The sequence below is a fragment of the Micromys minutus genome (assembly GCF_963924665.1).
Source record: "Micromys minutus genome assembly, chromosome: 32".
NCBI classification, from domain to species: Eukaryota; Metazoa; Chordata; class Mammalia; order Rodentia; family Muridae; genus Micromys; species Micromys minutus.
Genome location: NC_137967.1, coordinates 22,268,007 through 22,280,972, shown reverse-complemented (window position 1 = coordinate 22,280,972; position 12,966 = coordinate 22,268,007). Strand labels below are relative to the sequence as shown.

The 12,966-nt window shown below is 34.3% G+C and overlaps 1 protein-coding gene across 2 annotated transcripts in view; it reads left to right on the top strand.

Annotated features, from left to right (window-relative positions):
- Positions 1–12,966, top strand: part of LOC308413519 (sulfotransferase 2A1-like) — a gene marked incomplete at both ends in the record, with an annotated part of 164,592 nt that overhangs the window by 133,998 nt on the left and 17,628 nt on the right. Inside the window, 3 exons of one of the 2 annotated variants that reach the window (XM_080908541.1) lie at positions 5,063–5,195; positions 5,707–5,915; positions 7,628–7,754. The exons of the other annotated variant lie outside the window; for it this stretch is intronic. Of the exons in view, the coding sequence (XP_080764667.1) occupies positions 5,063–5,195; positions 5,707–5,915; positions 7,628–7,754 (469 nt within the window). Of the gene's footprint in view, positions 1–5,062; positions 5,196–5,706; positions 5,916–7,627; positions 7,755–12,966 lie in introns of those variants that run through there. 2 annotated transcript variants of the gene reach the window in all.

Below are 12,966 nucleotides of genomic sequence, written 5' to 3'. Positions count from 1 at the left end.
TCTGATACAATATTCCTTATTGTTTGAGCAAAGGACTTAAGCAAAAAAAGCCCAGGTCCAGACGGGTTCAGTACAGAATTTTATCACACATTTATTGTGGACATAACACCAATACTCTCCAAACTATTCCACAAGATAGAATCAGATGGAATACTACTTAACTCATTTTTTGAGGCTACAATAACGGTAGTACCTAAACCACACAAAGACCCTACAAGGAAAGAGAACTTCAGACCAATCTCACTTATGAACATTGATGCAAAAATACTCAACAAAATCCTTGCAAACCGAATCCAAGAACACATCAAAATGATCATTCATCATGACCAAGTAGGCTTCATGTCTGGGATGCAGGGATAGATTAATATAAGGAAATCCATCAATGTAATCCACCATATAAACAAACTCAAAGAACAAAACCACATGGTCATCTCACTAGATGCTGAGAAAGCATTTGACAAAATTCAACACCCCTTTATCTTAAAAGTCCTGGAAAGAACAGGAATCCAAGGTCCATACTTAAACATAATAAAAGCAATATACAGCAAACCAACAGCCACCATCAAACTTAGTGGTGGGAAACTTGAAGTAATCCAACTAAAATCTGGGACTTGAAAAGGCTGCCCACTCTCCCCCTACCTATTCAACATAGTACTGGAAGTCCTGGCTGGAGCAATTAGACAGCAAAGGAGATCAAAGGGATACAAATTGGAACGGAAGAGATAAAAACATCACTCTTTGCCCATGACATGATAGTGTATTTAAGTGACCCCAAAAATTCCACTACAGAACTCCTACAGCTGATAAACAAGTTCAGCAAAGTGGCTGGATACATAATTAACTCAAACAAAAAAGTAGCCTTCCTATACTCAAAGGACAAACGTGCAGAAAGAAATTAGGGATAAGGTACCCTTCACAATCATCACAAAAACTATGAAATACCTTGGTGTGACTCTAACTAAGCAAGTGAAAGAGCTGTACGACAAGAACTTCAAACCTCTAAAGAAGAAAATTGAGGAGGATCTCAGAAAATAGAAAGATCTCCCTTGCTCATAAATTGGAAAGATCAACATTTTAAATATGGCCATTCTACCAAAGCCATATACAGATTCAACGCAATCCCCATCAAAATTTCAACACAGTTCTTCATTGGAAACATCAATGTGCAATTTCATATGCAACAACAAAAGACTTAGAATGGAGAAATCCATCCTGAACAACAAGAAAATATCTGGGGGAATCACTATCCCTGACCTCAAGCTATATTACACGGCAATTGTGCTGAAAACTGTATGGTACTCGTACAGAAATAGGCATGTGGATCAATGGAATGGAATAGAAGATCCAGAAATGAGCCCTCATGTTTATGGTCACCTGATTTTTGACAAAGGAGCTGTAAACATTCAATGGAAAAAAGACAGCCTATTCAACAAATGGTGTAGGTCCAACTGTCACTCAGCATGCAAAAGAATGAAAATAGACCCTTTCTTATCTCCTTGTACAAAGCTCAAGTGTAAGTGAATCAAAGATCTCCACATTAAACCAGATATACTGAAACTATTAGATGAGAAAGTAGGGAAAACCTTAGAACACATCTGAGGAAGTGCTCCACATCCTTAGCCATCAGGGAAATGCAAATCAAAACAACCCTGAGATTCCACCTCACACCAGTCAGATTGGCCAAGATCCAAAACTCAGATGACAGCAGATGCTGGTGAGACTGCGGAGAAAGAGGAACACTTCTCCACTGTTGGTGGGGTTGCAAACTAATACAACCACTCTGGAAATCAGTCTGGCGATACCTCAGAAAATTGTACATAGTACTACCTGAAGACCCAGCTATTCCACTTCTGGGCATATACCCCAGAGAAACCTTAGTACACAACAAAGATATATGCACCACAATGTTCATAGCAGCTCTATTTATAATAGCCAGAAGCTGGAAAGAACCCAGATGTCCTTCAGTAGATGAATGGATACAAAAATTGTGGTACATATACACAATAGAATACTACTCAGCCACCAGAAACAATGACTTAACCAAATTCTTAAGAAAATGGGTGCATCTAGAGAATATCATTCTAAGTGAGATAACCCAGTCACAAAAGAACAGACATAATATGCAGTCACTGATAGTGGGATGCTAACCCCAGAGGCTCCCACTGCCCCAGAAACAACTCACAGACTGTATGAAGTCCAAGAAATAAAGAAAACAAAACAAAACAAAACAAAAAAATCTTTACACAACAAGAAAACTTTGACTATTTTCATGTTACATTTTGTTTTGCATGTACTTTGTGCTCATTGTAACTATTGGGTTTTCGATGTATACTGTCAAACCTTTAAAAAGATCAAGTACTGACTATTCATATAGATTTATGTAAAAATTATTTTAAAATCTGAAAAAAAAGTACTGACAAAAATGTATTGTATAATTTTTCACAAAAATGTTTGAAATCTGTACATTTATCTTTGTTTTGTAAAATAAAGGTGTTTTAAAAAAGTTAATACTGACTCGGTGTCTGCCTTTATCCGTGATGTGTTGAAAGCTTATCAGTATGCAGTATGGTTAGGAATGAGTCATTGACGCTGTTAACCAAAGGGCAGAAATCAAGCGAAATGCCAAAAGCAGTCTTAATTAAAAATCTAATATTGTTTTAAAAACAAAAAGTATAATAAGGCAAATGTTTCAGGATGTTGGGAGAATTATATACCCATTTGGAAGAAAAAAAAAAAAAGAAAAAGAAAAGTACAAACAGAAAACAAGCATGTAAGTAAAATAATGTAAATTAAAATCAACTTGATTCTTTCGTAAAAATAAATAAATAAATAAATAAATAAATAAATAAATAAAATAACATAAAAAATGAAAAAAAGAAAGCTATTACTAATGGTGAGGGATGAAAAATGATCCATATTTTAATCTACAGCTTCATCTGAAAATCTATATTATCTGTAGACACTAAAGCCCCACACTATTGCTAGTAACTGGACCACCAATGCTCCCATAGGTTTAACCACCAAGAAAAGAGTATACATGGAGGGAGTATGAACTCCAGATATTTGTGAGCTGAGGATGGCATTATCTGACTCCAATGGGAAGGGAAGAATGCTTGATGAACCAGCAAAAGAGATGAAGAAGGGTAAGGTTGGATTGGGTTAATGGGTGGAGGAGGACTCTCATTCAGGCAAAAAAAGAAGGGTATGACTGGTAATGGAATAGGGCTGTTTAGGGGGTAGTTGGGATAGGAGATATCATTTAAAATGTAAACAAATAAAATAATTAATTAAGTATATTCAATGGTCAGAAGACAAGGAAAAAAAATAAAATTCACAATAATAGTCAGCTAAACCCATGGACATTTTAGATACTGGTTTAGGTAATTACAATAAAATGTTTTCAGGGTTATTCAGACAGAAAATAGCTAATGAAAAAAACAATGTTTGGCAATTTAGATATTACTTGGATAGTTGATATTCAACAAACTAAGGCAGCCACAGAATATAACTTTTAAATTTTTTTCATCATTGAAAGAAGTTTTTACTATGAGAGAGAATTGTTTCAGACAGTACTTCCATTCCACTAAAAGACAATGATAATCTTCAAGACCAACCATATTAAATTGCTTCAAATATGAGAAACTAAGCACTGGGAAAGGAACTGTCTTTACTGGCCGGTTTTATGTAAACTTAGCACAAACTGGAATTATCTGAGAGAAATGAACCTCAGTGGAGGAAATGACTCCATGAGTTCCACCTGTAAGGCATTTTTCTTTACTAGTGATCAAGTGGGAAGGGCTCAGCCCATTTTGGGTGGTGCTAACCTTGGCCTGGTAGACCTGGGTTATATAAAAAATACAAGCTGAGAAAACCAGGGAAAGTAATCCAGTAAGTAACCTCTCACCATGACCTCTGCATCACCTCCTGCTTCCTGACCTGGCTGAGTTCCTGTCCTAAATTTTTTGGTGATAAACAGCAATGTGGAAGTGTAAGTAAAATAGATCCTTTCCTCCCCAACTTTCTTTTTGGTCATGATGTTTTGTGTAGGAATAGAAACCCTGATTAAGACACTGCCTTTCCCAAACCTACAGAAAAATCTGTCCAGAATAAAACAATCAGACACAGGAAATCTACTACCAAACTATGCCAGGATATAACTGGAGCCTAACATGGCTTTCCTTTGTGAGGCCCAGACAACATCTGGCTGAGACAGAGGCAGAAACTTACACCAAACCATTGGAGTGAAGTCCAGGACCCCTATCATTCAAATAGGGGATGAATGGAAGAAGCAAAAGAGAAGGGTGACCCCATAGGGACAGCTGTAATCTCCACTAACCCAGACCACTGGAAGCTACCACACACTGAACCACGAACCAGGCACAATAGAAGAGGCGGTCCAAGACCCCTAAAACCTATATAGGAAAACACTGCCTGGTGTGGTTTCAGGAAGAAAAGCTGTACCTAATTTTCAAGAAACTTGAAGTCTCAGAAATGGGGAAGCTTGGTGGTGTGGGAGCATTTTCTTAGAGTCAAAATGGAAGGGAAATGGTATTTGGAAATGTGAAACTTTGAACCAGTAAAGTACATTATTATTATTATTATTATTATTATTATTATTATTATTATTATTATTATTATTATTATTTATTATTATTTTATACAAAATAAAGAAATGCACATGTCAACATTATGGATCCAATTTATGTTAATCTCAGTAATTTCACTAAACATTTGTAATAATTCTCAATGTTAAATTATATTTAAAATAATTTTAAATTACAACTTATTTCTAATATGCCAATACTTGCAATTGAGTTTGTTTTGGGTCATGAACTCAGTCTCATAAGTGCTGTAGCAGAATCACTCAATGAGTTCACAATTTATCAATAGAACTTTGACTCTAGTTTACAACATCTATTTCTTCTTATCAGTAGGTAGTTTCACATCAAACAGTGGGATGTTAATAATTTTTCGACTACACTACAAATATCACCTCTCATCATTTGCTACCATCTGCAAAAGAGGCCAAGTCGGGTGTGGAACCTACAAAGACTTTTTTACAATGCCATCAGACTACATTTGGTTTGAAGGAATACCCTTTCCTTGCCTATGGTATGACAAAGAAATTATTGGCAACATTCGTCGTAATTTTGTTATGAAAGATGACACACTCATTGTGTCTTATCCTAAGTCAGGTAATATTCTTCAGTGAAAATCATGTGAGAAGGGCTTTGATCGTGAATCATGTGGGTGGTAAGTGGTGCAATTATGTGTGTGTGCATGTGTATGTGTGTGTGTGTGTGTGTGTGTGTGTGTGTGTGTGTGTGTATGTGTTGTGTAATCATTTGTATATGAATGTTCCAGGGAGTTGAACCATTTAAAGACATGGTCTTATTAGAGTAGATATGCCATTGTGGGTGTGGGTTTTAAGACCCTGTTCAGGTTGCTTGGAAGTATAAGGTTTCTCACATTGAAAGTACATGGGAAACCAAGGGTCGTGTGAATGCAAGAAATCAATTCAGAAGACTTGAAATGTTATGAAAGCATTGCACTTATGTGTATAAGTATATACCTTGTTGATATAGTGACCACAACTGGTTTCTGTGCTTGTAAACAGAGGCATTGTAAATTCTATGGGCATATAGTCTAATTGAAGCTTTTTCACTTATATTGTTGAAGTAACTGACACATTTCCTTCTTGTTCAGGAACAAACTGGCTGATTGAGATTATCTGCTTGATTCAGACAAAGGGAGATCCCAAGTGGATCCAATCTGTGCCCATCTGGGACCGCTCACCCTGGATAGAGACTATTACAGGATATCTGGAATTAATCAGTAAGGAAGGACTACGACTCATGACCTCTCACCTTCCCATCCATCTTTTCCACAAATCTCTCTTCAGTTCTGAGACCAAGGTCAGAGTCTGGTGGTTAGGAATATTTGATCAAATGCTCTTTGGACTTAGTCTGCTCTGAGTGGCCCTGGAGTTCTTGCTAGAATTCCTTCTTATTGTATAGAATATAGGAGAGAGGCTGAGATTCTCATGCACTAAAATTTGCTGATTTGTCCCAAGATCAGAGTGCCTAAAAGAAGGAGCATATGTAACAGCACACAGTGATCCTGGGCAGCTTTAATACAGAATGTGAACCATCACAATAGAACCTTCACAAAATACATATATAGGTAAATAAGAGATAAAACTACAGGTTACATTATTTCTGTATTATTGTAAACAAATTTTATTTATTAGAGGACCAAAAGAATCAATCAGAGATATACAGGCTTTGACCTGGCATATCTCCTTGTTAGTAAGATGGATTTACTTTTCTTAATGCTCCTTAACCATGGAATGTATATATACTTCATGTTCAAAATATATAGAAAAATTTGGAAAAAAATATCTTACCTGAAAATATCACAATAAAGTTGTAACAGCCTACATACATGTATCTTATCTGAATTTGATAAGTTCTAGGCTGGAGGAAATTGTGGCTTAAACAGATAAGTTCTAAAATTATTTCACAAAGAGCATTTCCACAAAATATAAATATTCTTTTATTAAAGGAGATTATTTATATTAAATTTATTTCTTTTATTTTTTGAAATTATGACATACATCATTTACCACTTATTCTTCCTCCCTCCAAGTCCAACCATAGATTCTTTCTTCCTGACTTGCAATTTTTTTCTTTTTCATTGTTGTCTCATCTGTATATATCTATGTAATATCTATACATCTATGAAATATATATATAAATGCTTAAGTACAGCCAGTTTTATCCCTTCATTGTTATATGTACATTTTCAGGACTGGTGATCTGTCTCTAGATAACCAGATATTATGCTTTCCCCAAGAGAAGTCCATTTCTTCCCTTCTCAGCGGCTCATAGCAGTACCTATAGGTACTGGTATTTTCCATTGCACACAAACACTGGCATTAAGCTCTCATGATTTTTGAGACTTATATTTGGTAGTTACAGATAAAAAAAACAAATAGCTTGTCACTTTGCAGATAGATTTAGCACAGTATGTGTCAATCTTTTTACATAAGATTATATTTTACAATGTTGTTCTGTCACACTGTAAGATACTGTTCTTTAAAACTGTTAATTTTAGTCTTTTTTTTTGCAGTCTTCAACACCTTAATCATTTTGGTAGTTCATTTTGTAACTCAAGTAAAACTATGAAAGAGGATTGTGACTATGAATTTCTTATACTTAAGTATATATTTTTACAAAATTAAAATAATACATGGTTTTTAAAACATTTGTGGATATTCAATTGTCATTTCTGATAATGTGTGCCAACTTAAAAGTGAACCTCAGTCTTAAATATAGCAAAGGATATTCTTATCAGACATCAAGAAGAGGAGAGAAACTTGACTGTGTGAAGGCTCAATATCCAAGAGTAGGGAGATGTCACAGGGGAAAGAAGTGAAGGGATGGGTGAGGAAACACTCTCATACAGTCAGGGGAGGCAGAATGCAATAGGGGGATTCCAGAGGGGAAACTAAAAAAAGAAGATGATATTTGAAATATAAGTAAAGGAAATATTCAATAAATATATTCTAAAGGAAAAAATGAAGAATGATTGTATTGACCTTCCTTTACATGTTTTTCTTTTTAAGATTATCTATATCATGAGAAATCCCAGGGATGTTCTTGTGTCTGGTTATTTTTTCTATCATAAGCAAAACTTTGTGAAATCTCCAGATTCACTGGAAACTTATTTTAAATGGTTCCTTAAAGGAAATGGTGAGTATCCTGAAAAATATCGGAGTTGGGTAAGCTTCACAGACATGTTTCTTAAGACAAGGTAAACTATACATATTAGTTTGGATTTGAACTCACCACATAGCTGGAGATGACTTTGAAGGTCTATATCTGCTACCTGAACTTCCTGTGTTCGAGGACTACAGATATTTATTTCCATGCTCTGTTCACTTGAATCTAGGGACCAAACCTTCACTTTCCTATATTTTTATCTAAATATATTTCATAACAAGCCTTTTAATATCCTCTATGGTTTTTATTTAACTCCATATTATTCCTCTACATTAACCTAGTCCGTAGAACTCTTTATCATTTTGAACCTGGATGTGAAATCTTCCTATTGTTACACAATGCCACATAACACGGAAGAGCCATAGCTTGCTCCATGACACATGATACTGGGGACTTTGAAATAAATATGCTTCCAATTATTACTGCAGATATTACTGTTTCTGGGGGATTGAATGAGAAATGTCTCAAATAGGATCCAGCATTTGAACACTTGGTTCCCAGTTAATGGCATAGTTTCATAAGGTTTATGAGCTACAAACTTGCTGAGGGGTGTATTTTATTGAATGTGGATTATGAGAAGTTAATTCCTTAAGCCACTTCTAATTCTTTAGTTAATGCTTGTAGTGGAGGAGATAAGCTAATAAGTTCCTGCTAATATAGTTGTTCCTAATACTTCTTATGCTGACTCTTTTTACTCATCTTGATTCTTATCCTTTGAGAATAATAATCCAAAAATAAACTGCATCTTCCTTAAATTGTTTTGTTCTTGGTGTTTTTACAGTAATAGAAAAAAATTTTTAAATCCAGTTTCCCTTACTGACATACTTCTCTATTGAAAATGTGATGTCTTTTTTTAAATTGACATTTAGTACATTATATATCCATCCAACATTTACTTAAGATGGATCGATCCAAATATTATAAATCCCATTTTCTTATTGGTTTAAATAATGTTTCATGGGTAGAAATTTTGTACTTTATTTTTTAACTATTATGAGATATATTGGTTATATCTAATACAGAATTTCTCTATGATATACATGTATGCAGGTATTTTGGTTTCAATAATGGCTACCTAAACACTCTTCTCTTGTTCCTAATTTGCTAACCATTTTACTCTCCCAAAATATCTTTCCTTCCTAATTTCATATATTTTTTCTTCATGTGTGAACCAATAAATTTCATTGGGGTCACTGACTAGAGCTGAGAGGATGAGTTATTTGCAGGAATGTTGGTACTTTCCATGTAGCTAAACAACTGAAAAACTAGTTCTTGGTCCAATAGCAATCAAGAACCTCTGTAGATATTGAAACACAGGAGTCTCATGAACCCCACCCCCAACTGATATAACTGCCTATATATCAATAGCTAAGGGCATTTGGAGTACCCTCTCTATCCTTGATAGAATATTGTAGAGTGCAGTCTTCTGAAGTTATTGTGATCTAATTGCAGCAAATGTAAGAGTACTATAGCTATGTTATTTCTAGAATACAATTTCTCAAATCATTTCCATGTTACATTATTTCAATGCCATCTTATTCACTTTTTCATAAAGCTACATGTTGGTATAGATGTCTCATATAGGGTGAGCCCTTAAATATAATAAATTCTTAGCATTTTCACTAGTTTTTGAGTCTTTGAAATTACTACAGCTCACTATAAGAAGTTTCTTCTGCGACTAAGCTGAGTCAGTAGTTTGAGTATATACTTAAAATTCTATAGGTGGGTAATATGAAAGTTCTATTTTCAAATTTTTGAGTAAATTTCACTGTAATTTAAATAATATATATCAGCTTCAACCAGAGTTTTGTTTTTTTTATATTTTAATGTAAAATCACTAAATGTAATTATAAAAATGTTGCAAATAAATAAAACAAGAAATATGAAAATTAGTAATATGAAAGTCTATACCACTTGATGAATTTATATAGAGTCAATATTGGTACTCACAAGACAATATGTGAAGCTTCATATTAACTGTATTAATGTTACATCACTTATACAATACTGAATTATCCACAGGAATAACAAAAATCTGTGACAGCTTTTGAACTTGAAAAGCATCCTGCTTATAAACTTGTTCAGAACTCTTATCCATTTTCTGTATTTACTCCTATCACATTATATTTCGTTTTTTTCACGTACTGCCATATTTCAAATATTTTAAAACATTTTTTTCTTGGCAATAGCCACTCTGTCTGAGATAAGATTCTATTTCTATTTCCTTGATGATAATTATTTTAAAGGTTATCAAGATATATATGAGGTATTTGCCTTTCCACACAGTTTGGTTCCATAGCCTAAATATTCTACCAGTTGTTTGCTCTTAAAGGTGTGTTTTTAAATTCACCTATGATATTACATGGGTTTTGTCTGGGAGCATACAGCAGCCAAAAGGTTTTTTGTTTTTGTTTTCTCATTTCATGGACTGCAGATTTACAACCTTTTGGTCAACATAAGACTTTTAACTTCATGACTTCCAACTTCTTTTTAATGGCCTCATTTCTAAAATTAAATGAGTGACTTTCACAAAGGTCTTACTTTATCCTTCATTCTCTTTAACTCTGAAATTTCTCCTAGCAGTTTCAGTGTTTCAGGTTTTCTTTTGGAACCCTGGATACACAAAGGATTGATGTGTAAATAAGTCTGTGTGTTTATGTGTGTGCATGTACATGCATGTGCATGTGCAGGATGAGGTATTAACGTCTGAATAATTTCTTCTAGTAGTTATCCACTTCCCAAAGCACCATGTACTTAAGAGTCTGTTTTTTCTCCAGTTTCTTTTTGACATTTTGCCAAACATATGGTGCCCTCAATTATATGAATATGAGTCTTTGTTTTAGGTTTTACTGATTATTGCTTATAATTTTTTATTTATGCAATTATGTATTCCATTATAATGTGCTTATAATATGAGTTAAAATAAGCTACAGCATTTTCAAAGATTGGTTTATGTTCATGATGGTTTATTGTTCTCAAATAATTTTTTTGTCTTTTCTTTGGAAATTTTATATCTGTATAATTCACATTTTGATTATTGAGACAATTAACCTTCTCTAATCTCCCTCTCTTTACCACTAACCCACATTCCCTGTAGTTCTCCTTTAAGACTTTTATCTCTTTAAATTTGTCATTCATATATATTTAACCATGATTAGGGTAATCAGTAGAACTATTGGGTTTTAGCTGCCCAGTGAATTCTGATATGCACCTCAGTGGAACACAGCTGATGACAGGGACTTCTTATCACTTATAGTATTTCAGAATTCAGGAAGGTAGCAGGGTATAAGAGTATCCCGTGAGAATCAACCCAAAGCCATGATTTGCCATTGATGAAATGGACTTGTCTGAGATCATTGGAAAATGTTTCATTTGTTTGTGGTCCATTTAATCTGTTCTGTCCACATATCAGCATTTTACACCTCTTATCTATTTCTTTTCCAGATAAAACAATTTTCCTTCACTATTCTGCAATGAACCCTGAGTCCACTAGCTGGTTGTAAAAGTTTCCATTTTGATGTGAATATCTAAACATACTACATTACTTTTACGATTAAAAAAATTCTGTGGATGATGTCCCTAAATTTTGACTTGTGCATTGTTTAAAATATATATTTCTTTGGGAAGAATGGCTATTTGCATAACATTAATTCTCCTAGTCTGTGAATAGGGGAAGGTTACCTTCTAATGTCTGCCAAAGTTTCTTTCTGCAGTGAGTTCTTTTTTTCTTATAGATAAGTTTGCATACTTAGTGTAGGCATCTATTGCTGTGATAAAACACCAAGAACAAGAAAATTTGGCAAAGTAATCGTTCCTTGGTGATTTAAGTTCCAGGTAGATCAGAGTCTAGCATCATTATGGCACAAAGTGTGGCACAAGGGAAGCAGGGGTTGCATTGGGTTAGCAATTCATAGGTCACACCAGATTGTGGAAATAGGAAACAAAGTCAGAGCCCTTAAATTGTGTCAATCATTTGAAAACTTAAGTGCTATCTGCTTTTAGTTATTTCCTTTTTTTCCTTTATATATTTCCTTTACCAAATTTAGACATACTAATTTTCCTAAATTATTTACAAAGTAGAAACTTGTGCATGAACAAATGCCTAAAAGTTATGGGAGACATCTGTATTAAACAAACACACTTGAATAGGTGTCTTAAGTTCTTCAGATAATTGGAAACAGTCTTATTGTTAAGATTTTTTTCTCAGTTTTGTCAAGATTAGACGTGCAAACTATTGATGTTTGTAGGTTAATTTTGTATCTTGTAGCTTGAATAAAAACTTTATTTGATCTAAGTCTGTTCTGGCAAATTGTTTTAGATCTTTTAGATTAGTTTAATAGTGGAAAATAAATATACTTTGACTTCTTTCTTACTTGTATTCTTTTCTCATCTTCTTTTGTTTGTTCTCCTCTCTTATAATTTATGTGTGTTTGCTTCATGTGAATCTGTTGGAAGAAGGCATTGTGAGCTACTATTTTCCCATATTCCGTTGAATCCTGATACCCAAAGAGAATTGTGAATGCTTTTAGCTTTGAATGTCATCTATTTCCCTTCCTGTTTAAATTTGAAAATGTCATTTGGCTTCACTTTCTTAGGTTTGGAGTGTAGGAATGCATTCATTTTTTTATATAGCTTAGTGAACTGTTTTTAAGGCAAAGTTTAATAATATTCTGTATTTCGCTAATGTTTGTCGTAATGTCTCTTTTTTCATGGTTTTATTTTTTGTTTTCTTTTTCATTGGAGATTTACTTTACTTACATTTCAAATGTTATTCCCTTTCCCAGTTTCCCCTCTGGAATTTGACTGACCCATTATCCCTCCTCCTGCCTCTATGAGAATTTTCCCCACCTTCCAATTTCCTCCCATCTCTCTGCCCAGATATTTTTCTACACTGGAGTATAGATCCTTCACAGGGCCAAGGGCCGCTCCTCTCATTGATCCCAAATAAGGCTATCCTCTGCTACATATGCTGCTGGTCGCTCCATGTGTACTATTTGGGTGGTGCTTTATACTCTGGAAACTCAAGAGGGGTGTTCTGGTTGTTTGATATTGTTGTTCTTCCCGTGTGGTTGCAAACCCCTTCAGGTCTTTCAGTAATGTTTGAAATCCTCTATTGGAGATCCCATTCTCAATTGAATGGTTGATACCATGAAAATTCTGTATTTCTCGGGCTCTAACTGGG